This window comes from Stegodyphus dumicola, chromosome 6 (genome assembly GCF_044657685.1).
Source record: "Stegodyphus dumicola isolate Sdum_Otavi_A_Nest chromosome 6, ASM4465768v1".
Classification (NCBI taxonomy): Eukaryota; Metazoa; Arthropoda; class Arachnida; order Araneae; family Eresidae; genus Stegodyphus; species Stegodyphus dumicola.
In genome coordinates this window covers 38,312,517-38,335,932 of record NC_140773.1, presented here as the reverse complement: position 1 = coordinate 38,335,932, position 23,416 = coordinate 38,312,517, and the positions used below count along the sequence as shown (strand labels likewise).

Genomic DNA, 23,416 nt, shown 5'->3' with positions numbered 1-23,416 from the left:
ATTAATTCATGAGGAATTTGGCAAAGCACAATTTCATGTCTACTTGCACAATTGGCACACAATTGTTATAAATGTTAGGAAATCAAATAACATTCTTATCTGTAATTAAAAATAATAAGAAATGTTACAAAATTTGTATAGGCGTTTGCCCGGAAGTACTATTAATTTCGTTTTGGCATTTTGCGTCGAAAACTTTAAATGTCCGTTTCACTTTTCAAATTGTTGCCACCCAATTTTATCGCCCTGTGTTATATTTAAAGAAATTAAATGATGAAGTATCTGCAGAAATGTATGTAAGTTTCTCGCATTGTGATAAAACGACTGTACCTAGAGCCATCCAATTCTAAATAACGTAATCTTCTCGAATATGGGCATCTGGAAGCCCTAATTTGGAATTTGTTTTATTATCGATTTCATATTTTGTATCACTTTAACGAATTTTTGATTAACAAACTCAACGATTTAAAAACGAGCAGTGGCAACACTATGCGAAAACAATATCTTCAACGCGCGAGACTTTGTATCGGAAATTCTAAAGATATGCTCTTTTTTTAATTATTTAGCGATATTACTGTTAAATTGAATTTTATGGTTTAAGTGCGAAAAACATGTTTAATAAATAAAGGTAACACATGAATCATTAAGAAAACGCCCCTTTGGGCGTAATATAAAATCTTAAAGGTTTCAGTTTTTATTATTTTATTGTTTTAATATATTGTAAATGTTGACTAAAACTGTTCCAATTGCTTGTGTAACTATGTGCTTTTATTTGTATTTAAAGAACTTTTAGCAGTAACTTTTGTCATCAGGTTATCAACACCTGTTAGATTTTATGTGCGGGACAGTTACGCTATATTTCATTTAATCCTCATCAGTAATTATTCGAACCATACACTATTTCGTAATAATCGATCAGTTTCGAAGGGCTTGGACTCCGAGTCCTCCAGTGCTAACACCACTTCTGAGATCTGAATTAATATTCTTCTGAATCTGATCTTCTGAGATCTAAAAATCAATATTTTATTGCATTTAAACTCCAGTGCTAACACAATACAAATTGGATGCAATTTCCTGTGTGTTTATTTTAGTCAAGAAAGTCAGCAGGGTGGCATCTTAAAATATATTGATTCCCAGTGGTGTTTTTTTATTACACTCTAGCGCTTTGCCGTAACTCTGGCTAAGGGAAGGGATGCTTTCGAGGAGGACTTTCTAAGGGAAACTGGCTCCGTATACACATTACAGATGGGGAAAACACGCATGCAGCAAGTCCGTTCGCCTAGAATCGAGTCTAGGTCGGAACTCCCAGTATTCAGCGACTTAACTGATAGACCTTGTTGACCCTCAACAAAAGCATAGTAGGGTGAGATAAATATCAAACAACTCGCAAATTTCTCTTTTGGGAAAATTAAAGAAGAGCAAAGCATTTGAGACTCTTGCATTGACAGTTCGTTTTTAACTTATCTAAAAGAATTATGTAAAAATTATATTATAGAATGTTATTAAATACCTTCGACAGGCCACGAAGGCCAAAGTAATTGAATCGTACTTTTGGAATTGCTTCGTTTGCAGTTTGATGAGTGCTACGAATTTTTAAGAGCACATCCAAAAGCAAATTTAACAAGCATCATAACTAAATTCAGTCCCATAATGACTAATGGGGTGTGCATCAAATCTTTAAATGCACTATTAAGCTTATGAGTAAGTAATTGTGCTAGCACAATCACAAAGAATTACAAGCTATTGTGACAATGGATTCTTTATTAAGAAGAAAGCAATATAACTCAGCTCGAGAAGAACCAAATAAGTTGAAAACTCCAGAAATATTTAAAAGGAATTGATAATTAAAATGTAATTCAGAATTGCAATTTTACTGTTATCTACAATATGTCTTCAAAAATGTTAACTGCCAAATCTTCGAAACTACAGGAAAAGAAATCGGATGCGGAAACCACATGGCTTTCTTATACAGAATATTAAATTATAAGCAGTTTTTTCTGCATTTCATTTAAACTTACTTCTTCGAGTTATACATTTTTTATAAAAAATATATGTTATTGGAATTTAGCAAATATTCTAGAAAATGCTAATCCATTGGAAAAAATCTTTTCCATGATAAAGTAAATTTTTAAAAACGTCAGAAAAAATAGCAGTTAAAATTAATAACAAAACAAGAAGAATAAATCTTCAATCATATCAATATTTTTAATGTACAGCATTTAGAAACAACTTAGTAAAATACATATGAAAATTAAATAATGTGCAAGAAACTAAAACTGGTAAATTTGAGAACGAACATCCTCAGAATGTTTGACAACTGAAGTCCTCCGGACAATGCAGTATGAATGTCCTCAGGATGTGAAATTGGTGAAGTCCTCAGGACATCCGAGAATCAACATCTTCAGGACATCCTCTCATATCCCAGGACATAGCGACTTAAATAAGACATCCTCAGGATGTTAAATTACGATGTTCTCAGGACATCTGAGAATCAACATACTCAGGACATCCTAATTATGTCCCGGGATATTTCGACTTAAATAGGACATCCTGAGGATGTTTTGTGTTATGGGGGTATATTTCTGATTCAATTAAATCGGTTTTAACTTCGCGGCGAGGCAGAAATAGAAAAAAAAAAAAAATTCTTTAGAAACTCAAAGATAGACAAAAACATAAAACGCCAATTCATTTAAAACAAAAAAAAATTTACAATTAAAATTAGAGTTCAGTTTCTACACAAAAACAAGCAATTCGGCCAGCAGGCAGATTTTCGGTGCAGAAAACTAAGTTTCCTTTTGGTCCCACTCGACAAAAAGACAGTGAAGGTGCAGAAAGATTTAATTCTGGTTGCAATTTGATTTAATTCTGGTTTAATTAATCTAATAGGTGCAGAAAGATTCTGCTAAGTTTCAAATGTAAACAAATATGGCTGCTATGTTAATCAAAAATCAGGCGTAGCTGCACTTAAACAATTTTTAAATTGTTGATGATTCTACAACGATGGCATGCAGAGTACATAAAAGGCATAAAAACCTTAACCGAATGATAAGAACAGCATAACCATTTTCCATGATTAAGTAAATATTCGCGATTTACTATCATATAAGAATAAACGGAGCTCAGGGAGCCGAGTAACAGTGTACAACTACTCGTTTTTGAGTTATGCGAGATAGATACATACAAACGAACGTACAGACGCCACGAAAAAAATTCTGATCTGAATCTATTTTGGATCAACTTTATAATTGGTTTGAGGAAAAAAAAGCCCTTTGTGTCTTTACGTAGAGATGTCACGCAAAAATATAGTTAAATTGCATTCGATAGCGGTCAAAATTGATATTTTCGTTGAAATATGATACCCGGAATTTTTTGTACTTCCTTTACTTCGTACAAGGAAGTAACATTCAGTGGCGGTTAGAATATTAAACAAAACATTGCTATATTGATAAATAATAGTAAATGGGAATCAGAGTTCTTTGAAAATTAAACTGAAGCAAATTTTCTATTTCTGTAATATTATTATTGTGAATTATTTAAACCAGCGGTTCTCAACCTTTCGACTAACAAGTACCATGTAAATAAATACTGAAAAACGTAAGTACCACCGCTACATTTTACAATGATTTTTTTCAGTTTCTCAACAGAAATATTAAAAATGAATATATTTTGCCATTTGCACAACCTATTGGCTGTTTGTATTAAATATGCATATATAAAAAATATATTAGGTTAAAAATGGGTTACAATTTTTACTATCAAAATTTAAGTTGTAATACTTTAATTCTAAAATTGAGTGCGAAATTTGGGTCCGTTTAAGGAAGACAAATTTCCTTGTGTCTGGTCTTACTTCACTTAGTTTTAACAGGAAATTAGGATCCACTTTTAATTTTGTTTCGCATTTAATTTTTAAATATAACATGGATGAAAATCATTGTTCACACAAATAGGTTTGTGCAAAAAGGGAATAAAAAATTAATAGCTTTATTTGAATTGCCTTTAAAGTTATTTTTCGGTTCAGATAAAAGTTAACCAGTGCATTATTTTTGAAATCTTCAGTTAGAGTTCGATCACAGGAAACTTCTATCAATTTTTCTTTTTCTTCACGAGATTTTTGAATTTAATAGTTTAAAATACTTTTTCTTTGCGTACCATCTATGTTTCTCTTGCGTACCACCGGTTAGAGCACCTGATTTAAACTATTAAAAATTTTGATTAATTAATGAATGCTGCCTTCTTTACTGGCAAATAAGGAAATAAATTAGAACTTATTTTGGTTTTAATAATCTTGATAGCTCAATAAATCTTGAAGTGTAAAATAAAAAAAATGGGAGAAGAAAAAATTTTAGAAGAAAAAAATTAGGTTTGGGAAGAAAAATGAAAAGGAAATTTAAAGTTATTTTCAATGGAAAAGATAAAAGTAAAGTTCTATTTGTGAAAAAAACAAAAGAAAAAAATTGAACTTGCGAAAAAAAATCTTAACTTTTGCAAAATAAATAAATTGTAAATTTAAAAACTCTTCTTACTTCCTTGTACGAAGTAAAAAGGAAGTGAAGGAAAAAAGGAAATTCCGGGTAATCGCGAAAATTTTCAGGCAGCATATTTCAACGAAAATATCCCATTTTGACCTCTTTCAAATGCAATTTAACGATGTATTTCCGTGATATCTGTATGTAAGGACAGAATAAAACACTCCAAAAAAATTATAAAACTGCTTTAAAACCTCCAAAAAAATTATAAAACTGCTTTAAAATGAATTCTGAAGAGAATTTTTCGTGTCGTCTCTACAAACGTATGTACGTATCTCGCATAACTCAAAATCGAGTAGCCTCAGAACGTTGAAATTTTGTATATAGGACTGCTATAACATGTAGATGTTCATCTCGTATTTTGGTTGCAATCGGCCTCTCCAAACGTATATAAATATATTTATATATATGTCCACTCTGTTACTCGGCTGGGCTCAGTTTCTTTACTCTTATATGTTTGTAAATTGTACATTTTTTGCTTTAAAAATGATTGAATTATGTTGTTCTTATCTTCCGGTTAAGGTTTTTATGCCTTTAGTAAATCTGTATGCAATATTTTTAGAATTATCAACAATTTTAAAATTGTTTAAGTGCCGCTAAGCCTAATAATGTTTTTGATGGCGGCTATTGCTCTTGTTTACATTTGAAACAGCAAGATAGCGGATTTGTTGCCAATCTAGAGAAACTTAGCTTCGCAACAACAAAGATAACGCCTTCATTTATTATTGCCAATTAAATCATACTTAATCCATTTTGGAATTTTTTCGAGGAAATAAGTGTTTAAGATTTACTTCGTAATTTTTAATACAGATATTTTGAGTTTTTATGTATGTTTGCCTTGTCGCGAAGTGAAAACTGAATTAATTGAATGAGAAATAGTCAATCGTCTGTGAAAAACTGTTTCTTTTTTGTTTTCTTTGCTTAATTTCTTTTATACATAGTTCTAGCTTTATTGTAGTATTTGAATAGAACATGTGGGAATGATTAGATAATTCTTTAAATGATATAAATTTTGTGCATTCTGAGTTATAATATGAACGAAATATAATACTGTTAAATAAACCTAGCGCCAGAGTGTCGCTATGGTAAACAAAGTGAATTTTAAAGAATGCATTTATTCTATTGTGGTTTATGCGCTGTCGGCGAAGTAGGTTTAATTCAATCTAATAAGTTTAAATGAAATGCAAGAAAAAATGCGCATAATTTAATATTCCGTACAAGGAAGTCATCACGTACAAGGAAGTACACATCAGATTTTTTTTTAAAACAAAAAGCGAAGATAAAAAGTTAAACTTCAAAAATAACTTTAATTTTTGTCATTAAAGTAAAAATGTGAAAAGGAAAAAATATGTAAAATTTTAAAAATGAAAAGAATGTAAGAAATAAGTTTACTTATGAGTTTTAGGTAACAAAAACACATTTACTTCGAATAAAACTGTATGTACGAACCGAAACTGCCACGGATATATCACAGATATATTTAGTTAGCACAGGTACAAACATATTACACTACGCTTTCTTCTATATCGCTCTCTTTCACTGTCTGAAGTGGCCCGACAGTTGATTCTTGTCTTTTGAGCTCAGAAACTTGAGCATGCAAACTTGTGGTAAAAAAGGTTTGTTAACCATTCCTTCAAAGACTCCTTTGAGAGGTCAAACTCGTCTGCAGACCACGACCTCTTCCATTAAGGATTTTTTTTTTTTTGTTTGTTTAAATTTTCTCAAGTTTTCAACCTGCTTCCTCTTTGCATAAAAAAGACGTTTGTACGCATCGTCTGCAGCTGTCAGTGATGCTACTTTGATATTAGGTTTGTAATTACTAGAAAGTCTTCTTGGTGCTTCAGAAGAGTCAAAACCATTCATCTGAACTCTCCAGGATGTCTGGGTTTGAATCATCAGAGGCCATATTACAACCCCATTCATTCCCATCCCATGGTTCTGACTGCGAAGCGTCGCGTGTTGCAACGACAGCCGATGGATTTAGACGTTTTGGTATGCGGGGACTGTCTTGTGATATCCAAAGAAATACGATTTTCCAGGAACAGAGTCGTTAGGTAAAGGTACGCCGTCGTCTACAGAGCGGTAGATTTGAGCTGGAGTCGTCCGATGGGAGAATTCTGTTTTGGGACTTTGTCTTCTATTTTCTGATTCACGTATATTGAAAAGCGGAGGTGGAACTATCATTCCGCGAGCTACGTTCCGTCTCTTACCAGATGATGGATCGTGGCTAATTAGCCAATAGGTCTTCATTTCCGCTTTGCCCTGAAAATGAAATTTATTTTAAAGAAAATTTAATTTAAAGATAAAACACAAAGAATGCTACGAGAACTCGGAATGTAACGAACTAATAAATAAAATAGAATAAATTTTACATAAGAATTGAAAAAAAAAAAATCTGAAAGGTTTCGGATTTTAAATTACGTTGAAAGGGGCGTTTTTCTAATATTTTGTGTTACCTTTATTTATCATGTTCTTCGCACTTAAATCATAAAATTCAGTTCAACAGCAATATCGCAAAATAATTTTAAAATGAGCATATCTTTAGAATTTTCGATACACAGTCTCGCGCGTTGAAGATAAAAATGTTCTTTTTGTACAACGATGCCATTGCTCGCTTTGAAACCCTCGAGTTTGTTAATCAAAAATATTTTGTAAAAAAACGTTTTACAAAATATGAAGTCGATAATAAAACAAATTCCAAATTTGGACTTCCACATGCCCATATTCGTTGGAGGATTACGTTATTCAAAATTGGACGGCTCTAGGTAACGTTGTTTATCACAATGCGAGAAACATACATACATAGATGCGGATTCTTCATTATTTAATTTCTTTAAGTATAATACAGGGCTCTAATATTTCGTGGCAAGAATTTAAAAAGTGAAACAGCGCTTTTAGTGAATCGACACAAAATGCCGAAAAGAAATTAATAATCCTTCTGTGCAAATTCTTCCTTTGGACTAATAATAAATCAGTTTCTATAATTGACTTGATTATCTTAGAACAGTAGACTGCGGTTAATATTATCGAGGTTAATGATATAATTCGGATGTTGTTATAGAATCGCCGAAGTCCTGCTCGTTAACACAGAAAATACTTCGTTTGTTGTGATCAACAGGTCGGTGACCGTGATCAAAGTGTGGAATATATTTTTTAAATTGAAATAAAATCGCTAAAAATATGAGCAAACAGATTATAAAATTTGTCAAGTGCCAGAAAAATGTCGCTTAGGAAGCGGTCAATCATTTAAGATTGGGCCAAAACAAAAAATCTGAGTTTGATATAGATTTTCAATTTGTTCTGCGATGTTTCTATCTGACTTTTTAAAGTATTTTAATCGGGCACGAGAAAGTTATGGTAATGTCTGTTTTCTCGATTTCTGGAAAGCAAAAGAGTAAAATTACGTTTACAGCTAATACAGTAGTCAATTACAATTTCCGACGTAGCTTTCTCTAAAAATATGTTTCGTTCTGCATTGCACTGGAATGTAAACCAATTTAATTAGAATTCTACTAAAAACATCTAACTAAATACAAAATCTGTAACAATACACTTACGTCAAACTAAGATTGCATTTTCTGCCTAATTTTACATTGGCATGTTCTATTCAAGTGAGGAATGCTCTCTGAATATTAAGAGAACGTTTACTGTCACGGGATACGGAATCGGTCAAGTGATTTCAAGAAATATTATGCGCCGTTCATAAATAAACTTTTGCATTAAACTTTGAAAATACGATTAAATACATTATGAACGGTTCCGAAGCAAACTTCTGCATTTCCTAATTAAAATTCTTTGAAACTTCCTGTTTACATGTTTCTTGTTTAATCTAATTAAATTAGCTTATTTTAGTGCTATTTTGAAGCTCATTTTAATGTTAGTAAAATAGGGTGGACAAACATTACTGCATTGCAATTGTAATAATTTATTTTATTAAGAACTTTATTGGAATAGCAGACGATGCTTTATACAGTAAAAACTTAACAGCAAAGTACATTTTCTCAAGGTATACGAATTATGTAGTTAGTTATAAAAATTTCTTCAGAGGTTCATAAAATTTAACGAAAAAACTATCACAGACTTTGGGATGATTCGGCCGATTTCACTACACGAAGTCACGTTTGCACTACGCACAATGACACACGATATGACTCAGAAAACTCCTGCTGAATTATTTTTAGGAAGAAAGTCTATAGACCTTTTTTTACTTCCTTGTACGAAGTAAAAAGGAAGTATTGTAATCGCGAAAAGTTTCAGGCAGCATATTTCAACGAAAATATCCATTTTGACCACTATCGAATGCAATTTAACGATGTTTTTGCGTGACATCTGTTCGTAAGGACAGAATAAAAGACTCTTTCCCTTCAAAAAAATTATAAAACTGCTTTAAAATGAATTCTGAAGAGAATTTTTCGTGGCGTCTCTACAAACGTATGTACGTATCTCGCATAACTCAAAAATGAGTAGCCTCAGAAAGTTAAAATTTTGTATATAGGACTGCTATAACATGTAGATGTGCACCTCGTATTTTGGTTGCAATCGGCCGCACCAAACGTATATAAATATATTTATATATATATATCCACTCTATTACCTGGCTCAGTGATCTCAGTTTCTTTACTCTTATATGTTTGTAAATTGTACATTTTTTGATTTAAAAATGATTGAATTATGTTGTTCTTATCTTCCGGTTAAGGATTTTATGCCTTTAGTAAATTTGTGTGCAATATTTTTAGAATTATGAGCAATTTTAAAGTTGTTTAATTGCCGGTAAGCCTGTTTTTAATGGCTGCCATTGATGTTTATATTTGAAACAGGAGACTAGTGGATTTGTTGCCAATCTAGAGAAACTTAGTTTCGCAACAACAAAGATAGCGCATTCATTTATTATTGCCAATTAAATCATGCTTAATTCTTTCTGGAATTTTTTCGAGGAAATAAGCGTTTGAGATTTACTTCGTAATTTTTAATATAGATATTTTGAGTTTTTATGTATTTTTGCCTTCTCGCGAAGTGAGAACTGAATTAATTAAATGAGAAATATTCAATCGTCTGTGGAAAACTGTTTTTTTTTTTTTTTTTTTTTTTTTTTTTTTGTTTTGTTTGCTTAATTTCTTTTATACATAGTTCTAGCTTTATTATAGTATTTGAATAGAACATGTGGCAACGATTAGATAATTCTTTAAATGATATACATTTTGTGCATTCTGAGTTATAATATGAATGAAATATAATACTGTCAAGTAAACCTAGCGCCAGAGTGTCGCTATGGTAAACAAAGTGAATTTTAAAGAATGCATTTGTTCTATTGTGGTTTATGCGCTGTCGGCGAAGTAGGTTTAATTCAATCTAATAAGTTTAAATAAAATACGTATAATTTAATATTCCGTACAAGGAAGTCATGTGGTGTACACATCAGATTTCTTATATCATAAAAACTTAAAACAATTTTCATTAAAAAATTGTAAAATACAAAAAAAAAAAAAAAAACGTAAAATACCAAAATGCAGTTAAAAAAACGGTTTGAAAAAACAATTTTTACAATTAAAATTATAGTAGCTAAGCAAAAATAAGCCACCACACATGAAGATAAATTTTTCGTTGCACAAAACTGAAAGTTTACTTTGGTCCCAGCTGGAAGAAAGGCACCCAATTTGGTGTGCAAACTGACTTAATTAACTATTCTACTAAGAGTTTCAAATGTAAACAAATGGTCGCTTTATTAGTTCTCCAAGTTTTAGTTTGTTGATAATTCTACAACAATTGCGTTCAGATTAACTAAAGGCATAAAAACCTTAACTTGAAGTTATTCATTTTTAAAACAAAAAATGCGATACACTATTTTTCGTGCAAAAGTGTGCCTGCTCCCGAGTTTCACATGTCAGATATCAAAAATGAATCCATTAAATCTTCTGATTTCGTAAGAAGTAAGTAAAAGTACAATTATGATAAAAGGGGAAGGGAAGGAAATTTTAAAATTGAGACAGAACGTAGTAAAAAGTAAGTATCGTATTAGCAAAAAATTTCAGGCATCATATTTCAACGCAAATATCCATTTTCACCGCTATCGAATGCAATTTAACGATGTTTCTGCGTGACATCTGTACGTAAGGAGTCTCCCCCCAAAATTTAAAAACTTATTTAAAATGAGTTCTGAAGAGAATTTTTCGTTGCGTCTGTGCGAACGTATGTACGTACGTATCTCGCATAACTCAGAAACGAGTAGCCTCAGAACGTTAAAATTTTGTATATAGGACTGCTATAAAATGTAGATGTGCACCTCGTATTTTGGTTGCAATCGGCTGCACCAAAAGTATATAAATATATGTACATATATATATATCCACTCTGTTACTCGGCTCAGTGATCTCGGTTTCTTTATTCTTATACGTTTGTAAATTGTGCATTTTTTGCTTTAAAATATCGCTGTTGTTTTAAAAACAGATGTTCGATTTAAAAAATCGTTGTCGCAAAAACTGTTTTAAAATTTTTTGCTTTAGTAAATCTGTATACAATATTTTTAGAATTATCAACAATTTAAAAGGTGTTTAAGTGTCGCTAAGCCTAATAATTTTTTTCATGGCGGCCATTGCTTGTTTACATTTGAAAGAGCAGAATAGTAGATTTGTTGCCAATCTAGAGAAAGTAAGCTTTGCAATAACGCCTTCTTTTACTATTGCGAATTAAATCATGTTCATTCTGGAAATCATGAAATCATTCATGAAATCATTCTGGAATTTATTCGAGGAAATAAGTGTTTAAAATTTACTTCAGACTTTTCAATACAGGCATCTTGAGTTTTAATGTATTTTTGCCTTGTCGCGAAGTGAGAACTGAATTAATTGAATAAGAAATACTCTATCGTCTGTGAAAAGTTGTTTCTTTTTTGTTGTTGTTCTTTGCTTAATTTCTTTTATACATCGTTTTAGATTTTTATAGTATTTGAATGGGGCAACGATTAGATAATTCTTAAGATGATATAAATTTTGTGTATTCTGAGTTAAAAAATGAACGAAATGTAACGCTGTTAAGTGAACCTACGGCCAGAGTGTCGCTATGGTAAACAAATATAGTGAATTTTAAAGAGTGCATTTATTCTGTTGTGGTTGACGCGATATCGACGAAGTAGATTTAATTCAATCCAATAATTTTAAATGAAATGCAAGAAAAAATGGGTATAATTTAATATTCTGTACAGGGAAGTCATGTGATGCTCACATCAGATATTTTTATTTAATACATTAAGTGTCAAAATTTATCGTTTAATCTTAGAAAATCGTTTTAATATTAGGTATCAAAAATATTGACTCAATTAAAATAATTACTGTGTAATCGACATATTATACATACAAGTGAGTAAAAACAATTAGAAGTTAAAAAAAGCTTTTTGTGTAGTTTTTAACCGTTTATGAGACATATTAGATCTTCCGCGTGATGTTTATTATATCATCTGCCCCACCAGCGGCCGAGCGGTAAAGTCGCTGAACACTGGTAGTTCGGTTCGAGGTTCGAGCCCCGCGAACGGGCTAGCTGCATGGGTGTTTTCGTGGTTTTCCTCATGTGTAACGAGCCAGTTTCTCTTAGAAAGTCCTCCACGAAGGCACCCCCCTTTAGGCAGATAACACACTGCTTTGCTCACTCTCACACACACTCACACACACTCACACACTCTCAAACACTCTCACACACACACACCCCCCTCACTCACACACTCACAACCCCTCACACACAGCCTCACACCCTCTCACACACACTCTCACACACACTCACACACACACCCTCACACACACACCCTCACTCAAACTCTCACACACTCACACACCCCCACTCACACCCCACACACACACACCCACACACTCACACACACACTCTCACACTTTCTCTCACACACACACTCTCACACTTTCTCACACACACACACTCTCACACTTTCTCACACACACTCACACACTCACACACACTCACACACACTCACACACTCTCACACACCCTCACACACACACCCTCACACACACACCCTCACACATACACCCTCACACATACCCTCAGACACCCTCACTCACACACTCACACACCCTCAAACACTCTCCCTTCACCCTCACACACACACCCTCACACACACTTTCACACACACTCTCACTAACACTCTCATACACTCTCACACACACTCACACACACACCCTCAAACACTCTCCCTTCACCCTCACACACACACACACTTTCACACACACTCTCACTAACACTCTCATACACTCTCACACACACTCACACACTCTCACACACATTCTCACACACTCACACTCTCACATACTCACACACTCAAACACACCCTCACACACACACCCTCACACACACTTACTCACTCACACACTCTCACACTCTCACTCTCACACACACTCACACACACTCACACACCCGCACACTCACACCCTCTCACACACCCTCACACACACTCACACACACTCCCTCACCCTCACACCCTCACCCACATACTCTCACACTCTCTCACACAACCTCACACTCACACACTCTCAAACACACACACACACCCACACACACACCCTCACACAACACCCTCACACACACTCCCTCACACACACCCTCACACACACACCCTCACATACTCACACACTCTCAAACATTCTCACACACACACCCTCACAGACAGACTTTCACGGACACACCCTCACACACACACCTTCACCCACACACCCTCACACTCTCACTCACACTCTCACAAATTCACACATTCTCACACTCTCACACACACCCTCACACACCCTCAAACACTCTCCCTTCACCCTCACACACACACTTTCACACACACTCTCATACACTCTCACACACACTCACACACATTCTCACACACTCACACTCTCACATACTCACACACTCAAACACACCCTCACACACACACCCTCACACACACACCATCACACACACACACACACACACTTACTCACACACACTCACACTCTCACAGACACACACCCTCTCACACACCCTCACACACAATCTCTCACACATACACCCTCACACACTCTCACTTAAACTCTCCGACACACTCACACACTCTCGAACACCCTCACACACACACCCTCACACAATGCCCTCACACACACACCCTCACTCAAACTCACACACTCTCTCACACCCTCACACATCCTCACACAACACCTTCACACACCCTCTCACACACACTCATACACTCTCACACTTACACTCTCACACACACACTCACACACACACCCTCAAACACTCTCCCTTCACCCTCACACACACACACACACTTTCACACACACTCTCACTAACACTCTCATACACTCTCACACACACTCACACACTCTCACACACATTCTCACACACTCACTCTCACATACTCACACACTCAAACACACCCTCACACACACATTCTCACACACACACACCCTCACACACACACCGTCACACACACACACACCCTCACACACACTTACTCACCCACACATACTCACACACTCTCACACTCTCAATCTCACACCCTCACACACACACTCTCACACACATTCACACACACACACACACATTCACACACTCTCACACACTCTCACACACCCTCACACACCCACACACACACCCTCACACCCCCCCACACACACACCCTCACACCCCCCCACACACACACCCTCACACACACACACCCTCACACACACCCCCACACACACCCCCACACACAAACCCTCACACACACACACACACTCTTACACACACACACATTCTCACACACACACCCTCACACACACACCATCACACACACACACACACACTTACTCACTCACACACACTCACACACCCTCACACACAATCTCTCACACATACACCCTCACACACACACTCTCACTTAAACTCTCCAACACACTCACACACTCTCGAACACCCTCACACACACACCCTCACTCAAACTCACACACTCTCTCACACCCTCACACATCCTCACACAACACCTTCACACACCCTCTCACACACACTCATACACTCTCACTCTCACACACTTACACCTTCACCCTCACACACACACACACACCCTCACACACACCCCCACACACACCCCCACACACACACCCTCACACACACACATACACTCTTACACACACACACACTCTCACACACTCACACTGTCAAACTCTCTCATACACACATCCTCACAGTCACACACTCTCACACAATCTCACACTCCCTCACACACTTTCACACTCCCTCACACACCCTGACACACACATTCTCACACACACACCCTCACACACACACACACACACTTTCACACACACTCACACACTCTCACACACATTCTCACACACTCACTCTCACATACTCACACACTCAAACACACCCTCACACACACACCCTCACACACACACCCTCACACACACACCCTCACACACACATTCTCACACACACACCCTCACACACACACCGTCACACACACACACACCCTCACACACACTTACTCACCCACACATACTCACACACTCTCACACTCTCACCCTCACACACCCTCGCACACACACTCTCACACACATTCACACACACACACACACTCACACACATTCACACACTCTCACACACCCTCACACACCTCACACACACCCTCACACACCCACACACACACCCTCACACAGCCCCACACACACCCCCACACACACACCCTCACACACACACATACACTCTTACACACACACACTCTCACACACCTCACACACACACCCTCACACCCCCACACACACACCCTCACACACACACACTCTCACACACTCACACTCTCAAACACTCTCTCATACACACACACACACTTACTCACTCACACACCCTCACACACAATCTCTCACACATACATCCTCACACACACACTCTCACTTAAACTCTCCGACACTCTCGAACACCCTGACACACACACACCCTCACACAATGCCCTCACACACACACCCTCACTCAAACTCACACCCTCTCTCACACCCTCACACATCCTCACACAACACCTTCACACACCCTCTCACACACACTCATACACTCACACTCTCACACACTTACACTCTCACACACACTCACACACACACCCTCTCAGACACCCTCACACACACACACCCTCACTCAAACTCTAACACACACTCACACACCCTCATACACTCCCTCACCCACTCCCTCACCCACACACTCTCTCACACACACACACCCTCACTCACACACCCTCACACACACACACCCTCACTCACACACCCTCACACACACACTCTCACACACACTCACACACTCTCAAACACACACCCTCACACACTCTCACACACACCCTCACACACACATCCTCACACACACTCACACACCCTCACACACTCACACACCCTCACACACTCACACACCCTCACACCCTCACACACACACACTCACACACACAAACTGACACTCACTCTCACAGACCCTCACACACACTCACATACTCTCAAACACACTCCCTCACACGCTCACACACACACACTCCCTCACCCACACACACTCCCTCACCCACACACTCTCACACACACATCCTCACACACACACACCCTCACTCACACACCCTCACACACACTCACACACTCACACACAATCACACACACACCCCCTCACACACACACTAACACACACTCACACACTCTCAAACACTCTCATACACACTCCCTCACCCACACACCCCCACACACCCTCTCACACCCTCTCACACTCTCTCACACTCTCTCTCACACTCTCTCACACCCTCTCACACTCTCTCACACTCTCTCACACTCTCTCACACACCTTCACACACACACCCTCACACACACACTCTCACGCACTCTTACACACACATCCTCACACACACACCCTCACACCCTCACACACATCCTCACACACACTCATACACTCTCACTCTCACACCCTCACACACACACACCCTCACACACACACTCTCACAGACACACATCCTCTCACACACACACCCCCTCACATACACATCCTCACTCAAACTCTCACACACACTCCCTCACCCACACACCCTCACACTCTCACTCTTACACACTCTCTCACACACACACACTCACACACTCTCAAACACTCTCTCACACACACACACTCACACACTCTCAAACACTCTCACACAACACCCTCACACACACACACCCTCACGCAACACACTCACACACTCTCACATACCCTCTCACACACACCCTCACACACACACCCTCACACACACATCCTCACAAAACACCCTCACATACACACCCTCTCACACACTCACACTCTCACACACACTCACACTCTCTCTCTCCCACACACACACACACCCTCAGTCACACACTCTCACACACACACACACACCCTCACACACACACCCTCACACACACTTCCTCACCCTCACACACACACCCTCACACCCTCAAACACTCTCACACACTCTCACACACACACCCTCTCACACACACTCACACTCTCACACTTCTTACCTTAGATGTCTGATGTTGGACCTTAGATGTCTGACGTTGGACCTTAGATGTCTGACGTTGGACCTTAGACTTCTGACCTTAGACTTCTTTAGACGTCTGAAGTTGGACCTTATACTTCTTACCTTAGATGTCTGACGTGGGACCTTAGACGTCTGACCTTAGGCTTCTTTAGACGTCTGACGTTGGACCTTAGAGACTTTGAACTTAGACATTTAAAGGTAAGAGATCTAAGGTCAAATGTCCAAGGTAAGAATAAGTTTTGTGGTATAAGTTTACTTATTATTGAAATCGAAGAAAAAGAAATGCTTCTCACTGCAATCTGGAAAGTGTGAAAAGGTGTCTCAAATAAAAGGTTTAAGTAAAAACGCATAAAAACCCGGAGAAAATGGACAGTAAACTGACCTCATATTGCACGGCATTTTACTGTTTTTGTTCTCCAGGTATTGATTTTATTTTTAAAGACCATTGCTTATCAAATTTGTTTCCTTAGTGATCTCTTACCTTTAAATGTCTATCACGCACAAATATTTTGTCTATGGTGTTGAATAACATTTACAATGAAAAGTTATTTTATTAAATTATTTTATATCTACAAAATATTTAAGCTTTATTTTATAGTGCTTTATATAATCATTGTTACTATTTACAGTTGCTGGCTTTAAATTATATAACTTATTTTTTATAAGAAATCTAAATTTTATAGCTTAAATAGTATATAATTTTAAATTTTCTGTAAGAATATACTTATGAAATGCAATGTGTTAATTGCAAGTGTCGTAAGAACAGCGCATTTACCGTTTGCACGATAACGTAATAAAGATTGTTCAAACAACTTAAAATTGTATTGAATTTTGAAAGAATAGAAGTTACCAATAATTCTTCCAAACAAAACATCGCATTTACAAAAATGCAAAAAAAAAAAAAAAAAAAAAAAAAAAAAAAAATTACTTTCTGAAACACGTTTCTCTACTCTCAACTGGTGGTACGCAAGAGCAAAATAGGTGGTACACAAAGAAACAAAGGACTTTTAAGTATAAATTAAAAAATCTCGTGACAAAAAAGAACACTTGATATATATATTTCCTAACTGAAGATTTCATAAATAACACTTGTTAATATTTGGCTCAAACGAAAAAATAACTTAAAGGCATTTCAAATAAAGCTAGTAAATTTTATTACTTTTTTTACACAATCTATTTGTGTGAACAAAATTTTGAAAAATAAATATAAAATAAAATTAAAAGTAGATCCTCATTTGCGCTTAAAACTAAGTGAAATAATAAGGAAACTGATCTCTACTAAACAGGCCCAAATTTCGCACTAAATTTTAGAATTAAAGTATGATAATTTAAATTTTGATAATAAAAATGGTAACCAATTTTTAATCTAATATTTTTAGGTGTGTATATTTAATACAAATAACCAATATGCTGCACAAATGGCAATATATATATTTTATAAACTGAAAAATAACCATTGTTATTTTTTAAAGTTGTTTAATTGCCGCTAAGCCTTTTTTAATGGCGGCCATTGATGTTTACATTTGAAACGGGAGACTAGTGGATTTGTTGCCAATCTAGAGAGACTAAGCTTCGCAACAACAAAGATAACGCCTTCATTTATTATTGCGAATTAAATCATGCTTAATCCTTTCTGGAGTTTCTTCGAGGAAATAAGTGTTCAAGATTTACTTCGTAATTTTTAATATAGATATTCTGAATTTTTATGTATTTTTGCCTTCTCGCGAAGTGAGAACCGAATTAATTAAATGAGAAATACTCAATCGTCTGTGAAAAGCTGTTTCTTTTTTGTTTTGTTTGCTTAATTTCTTTTATACATAAGTCTAGCTTTATTATAGTATTTGAATAGAACATGTGGCAACGATTAGATAATTCTTTAAATGATATACATTATGTGCATTCTGAGTTATAATATGAACGAAATATAATACTGTTAAGTAAACCTAGCGCCAGAGTGTCGCTATGGTAAACAAAGTGAATTTTAAAGAATGCATTTATTCTATTGTGGTTTATGCGCTGTCCGCGAAGTAGGTTTAATTCAATCTAATAAGCTTAAATAAAAGGCAAGAAAAATGCGTATAATTTAATATTCCGTACAAGGAAGTCATGTGGTGTACACATCAGATTTTTTTTTAAAGTAGACGTAGACCTTTTTCAGGACCCAGAAAAGAATTGTAAAAACTTTGGTGACGATAGCTATAGTAGTGACTCAGATATCAGCAGATTTTCTTATATATATATATGCTATAACCACATATAATAAAAATTGGCCATCGTATTGACACCTACTAGGAAAGGTATAAATATCATTACGTGGATTGCTGTAGGGAAGGCATAAATGTCATATATGGGACATGGGGGCACTTTTAAAATACTGTTCGTCTCGAAAGAATTGCCGTAGAGTAAGAAAAGGTAAGAGACATTTGAATCTATCCCGGTGAGTATTCTCTATCGAAACCTGGACAAAGCCGGAGAAGTTTATACTGTCGTATGTAAGTTCCCCAAGACTTAAACCAACAAGAGACTCTTTACAGGCATTTAGCCACATTATTTTAGCCAGGCTGGCTTAATTTACATTGTGTTCAGATCAAGAGCAGCACAATTCTAACGTATTTTTATAAATTGCTAATAAAATACTACACTTAGTAAAGAGTGGTTTCTTATTTGTAGAAAATAATTTTGAGACATTTTTTAAAGAATTTGAATAGCACTTTATTCGTGCATTAAAGGATAAATTTTAATTCCTTCAAGGCTAATAATATTTAAATTTTCTTTCTTAGCTTTGGAAGACTTTGTAGTTGGGCACATATTTTCAACATTTCTAAATTCTTACACTATAAATCTCGCAGGGTGGGATTTGGAGGGTGACAGCCATGGAGGTAGGAAAGGGAGGAGGGGCCATTCCGCGCTAGAAGTGAAACACTGCTTTGAAGCTTGGGTCACCAGACGGGGTGTTCTTTAAAATCGTAAAAAACAACCTTATATTTAGCGTAGGTATAATGAAACACTAAATCGATTTCGAGGGCAGCTAAAGGTCCCTCCTCATCAGGAGAAAGAAAAAATCTAGTTATAACCACGTGCAGTGCTGATAAGCACCACGTGTTTCTGTGATTCCTATTTTCTTCTTTCTATGTATTTCTTTCTCCTGATGAGGAGGGACCTTTAGCTGCCCTCGAAATCGATTTAGTGTTTCATTATACCTACGCTAAATATAAGGTTGTTTTTTACGATTTTGATTGTCACATTAGCGTGTTTCTCTTCTAGTCTGGGGTGTTCTTTGTTTACATTCAGAAGCTCGTTTGACAAGATTCTGATAGTATTTCGACACACGACAGTTCCATAGAAATCGAAAAAGGGACACTCTCGCATGAAAGAAACATTCATAGTGTGATGGATAATAGCAATTTGTATAGTTTACTGACATTTACGCAAAAATCACATCTTGGTTATTTTTCGATAACTAACAACAGCGATTTTGATTATGAATTTGTTTTATAAAATTCTAAGCAGTTGCACTACAAAAATATAGATTTTAAGAAAATTGCTAAAAGAGATCTGCCAAAATTTATTTTCTAGAAGATTTGAAAAGTTTGAAACTTGATGACTAAATGTAAATATAAAATTATGTATGTTAAAATATTTGTAATAAGGCACATAGGTCAGATTAAGTTTTTATTAAATAGAGTAACACATGCAAGGGCTATCTGCCTAAAGAGAGAGATGCCATCGTGGAGGAATTTTGAAGAAAAACTGACCTCTGAGTGGGTATTAAAAATAATACTTATAATTTTCATTCAAATTATATTCATATGTATTTTTTATGTAAAACTTTCGGGTGTATGCTAAATTAGTGTAAATTACTTTACACGAAAAATATAGTGAATGCACAGAAATTAAAGATTTGCACATGCCGGAAATGATAAATAGGAAATATGTATGGGTATTTATGCATGTGCTTGCAAAAAGCATGTATCTGCCTTTGACAAAATACTTAAATATTCATTTAATTATTTATAAATGTATTTGAAATGAAGAATTTATTCACTTATAAACAACTGTGAAAGTACTGTGAAGAAATTTAATGATTAAATGTATCTAATTTATAATGATTATAAATGTTATCTAAATATATAATAACCTTAATATTGAATTGTAAACATAAATTGAAATCCTGTTGATAAATACGTTATAAAACTATTTAAGCAAGAATTGTTCGTATTGGAAAGCAATCTGTTAAAAGGTATTGTAAAGCAAATGCTATGAGATGCGCACTTAAGAACGTAATAAAGAGTTTTGGAATATGTATTGTTGAAATGAAGGGTAAAAAAAAAAAAAAAAAAAAAAAAAATCTGATAAGTATAATTAAAAGAATTATTCCCTTTACATTTTATAATAACTCAGTTACAAGTTTTAAATAATACTTAAAAAAAACACTTATTTTATTCCCTTTCAGAAATGTTCAGAGAAAGTCAAATACTATTTAATACCTATTTAATTTTCGCTAATTCCTAATAATTCTCTAATTTAAAATGAACCGAATAGAGCATTAATTATAAAATGACTTACATTTTTCGATTTAAAAGAAGCCAAAAAATAATGTCATATTTAAGAAAGTATTTTAAGAAGCTCTATAAATAATGCATAATTTTAATATTAATAATACAATAAACTTTGATCTTAATTTTTGTACCTTAACCGAATAAAATCGAATTACCTTAATTTTTTTTAATGTAATTAACGAAAACTTGTGAAAATATTTCATTCAAATTAAACCATTCTGAGAAAACTGTCCTGTGAAAAGTATAGCATTTAATTCCGTTCAGAATGAAATGTTGTTTAAAAATATGTTGTTTTCACATACTTAGGACTCTGAAGTGTTGTAGAAAAAGAAAATATATACATTTATATGTATATTTGCGACGTAATTACAAAATATTTACACCCGAACGCGTCAAATCCCATAGAACTCAATGGTAAATGACCCAATGTTTTGGTCACCACGTAGGGATCGCCGGTGCTTCAGAGCAGGGTACGGAGAAACTTGTTTAGGGCGACTCCATCTTACTTCCTACCTCCATGGTGACAGCAGTTTTCGCTCCGTTTCGTGTCAAACAACGCAAATTTACTGTCTTGGTAGCAGAACATGTTTGGAACCAGACTGACCAAACAAGTTTGCTAAGCCAAAGAACGTTCTTTGGCTAAGCGCCATTTCAAGCGAGGACAGTCGTAACAATGGATACAGCTCCTTTGCCAAAAGTAAGTTCGCTTTTAAAATATATATACAATTATTTCTTAATATAAATATCTTAATTATTATAAATTATAGTTAGTTTATGTGTCAAAATTTAAGTATGTAATAAAAAGTAGTTTTAGTTTGCTCTTTTTTTTTAGGTGTCCGTAAATTTGCTTTAAGAGTGTAATGCTGTAACGTAGTTTTATTTATTACGTAATGCTAACACAATGAAACAGTGGCGTAGCGACAGGGGGGCAAAGGGGTGCATGATGCCCCGGGCGCCGCTCGTAGAGGGGCGCCAAATGGTGTCCAAACAAGATTTTCCGGAAAATTTCAGTTTTTATTTTGTTCGATTTCTGGAAAATATATTTAAAATTAATAACTATTGTAATATAATTAATTATTTATTTCCTTGATTTGTTTGATAAAATGTGTAATAAAATGTTTGTAGTACCATCAACCAAAACGTTCTTTCTGACCATTTTATTTCTCCAAAGTAGAGATATATTTTTATTTTTTTAAACGAAATGCACGCATATCTCTCGCTTTTTATTTTAAAACGATAACACGACCTTCTCCCGAATTTCTCAAACATATCTAGTTTCCAAAATCCGATTCCATAATCTGGAAATGACATTTTGGGAAAATCCTAACGCTTCCGCTACAATGGATTGCATTTGACTTTCCTGTAAACGACTGATGGCCTTCTAGTCTACTGATTCTACTAAGTCATCTTGCTGAGACATCGGACTGACTGCTGCAAACAGTCAACTCTTGTCAATTGTTTTTAATCTCCTACTACAAAAGGAATGCTGCAGGTCGCTTTTCACTCCTTATCTTAAACTCATAGTTTTCGACATCACAGACTAAATTTGCATATTCCCAACTAAACGTTATAATTTCCCTTTATAATCTCTTCTATTTCCTTTTGTTCAAAAAGGTTATCGATTATATGGTTTTCATACCGAACCCACAATATCCCCTAATTGTTCTGAGCAGTGAATGTTACTTCATGACGTTACTCCGCAGTAGAAAAGAAACGGAACCTAAAATTCCACATCAGATCTATAAAGAAAATGTTTTTCCAAACCTAAGAGTCGCACTTTAAATACTGCTTACTATTTCGTTATCAAATGCTAGCTATGAACG

General features: G+C 35.6%; 1 protein-coding gene and 1 long non-coding RNA gene across 17 annotated transcripts in view; one reads left to right on the top strand and one right to left on the bottom strand.

Annotated features, from left to right (window-relative positions):
- LOC118180036 (transcription factor unc-3-like) overlaps positions 1 to 23,416 on the bottom strand; it is an 80,171-nt gene that overhangs the window by 6,038 nt on the left and 50,717 nt on the right. For 6 of the 16 annotated variants that reach the window (XR_015041601.1, XR_015041599.1, XR_015041600.1 and 3 more), the window contains exon 3: positions 5,916 to 6,785. The exons of 7 other annotated variants lie outside the window; for them this stretch is intronic. Coding sequence is in view for 2 of the 9 variants with exons in the window: in XM_085818229.1 (XP_085674355.1) it covers positions 6,770 to 6,785 (16 nt within the window). In the remaining 7 variants the exon portion in view is untranslated. Of the gene's footprint in view, positions 1 to 5,913; positions 6,786 to 23,416 lie in introns of those variants that run through there. 3 more of the 16 variants (XR_015041598.1, XM_085818229.1, XM_085818228.1) reach the window with 3 other exon arrangements.
- Positions 22,136 to 23,416, top strand: part of LOC146996694 (uncharacterized) — an 86,102-nt gene continuing 84,821 nt past the window's right edge. The window contains exon 1 of the long non-coding RNA XR_015041621.1: positions 22,136 to 22,290. This is a non-coding gene — a long non-coding RNA (uncharacterized LOC146996694). The remainder of the gene's footprint in view (positions 22,291 to 23,416) is intronic.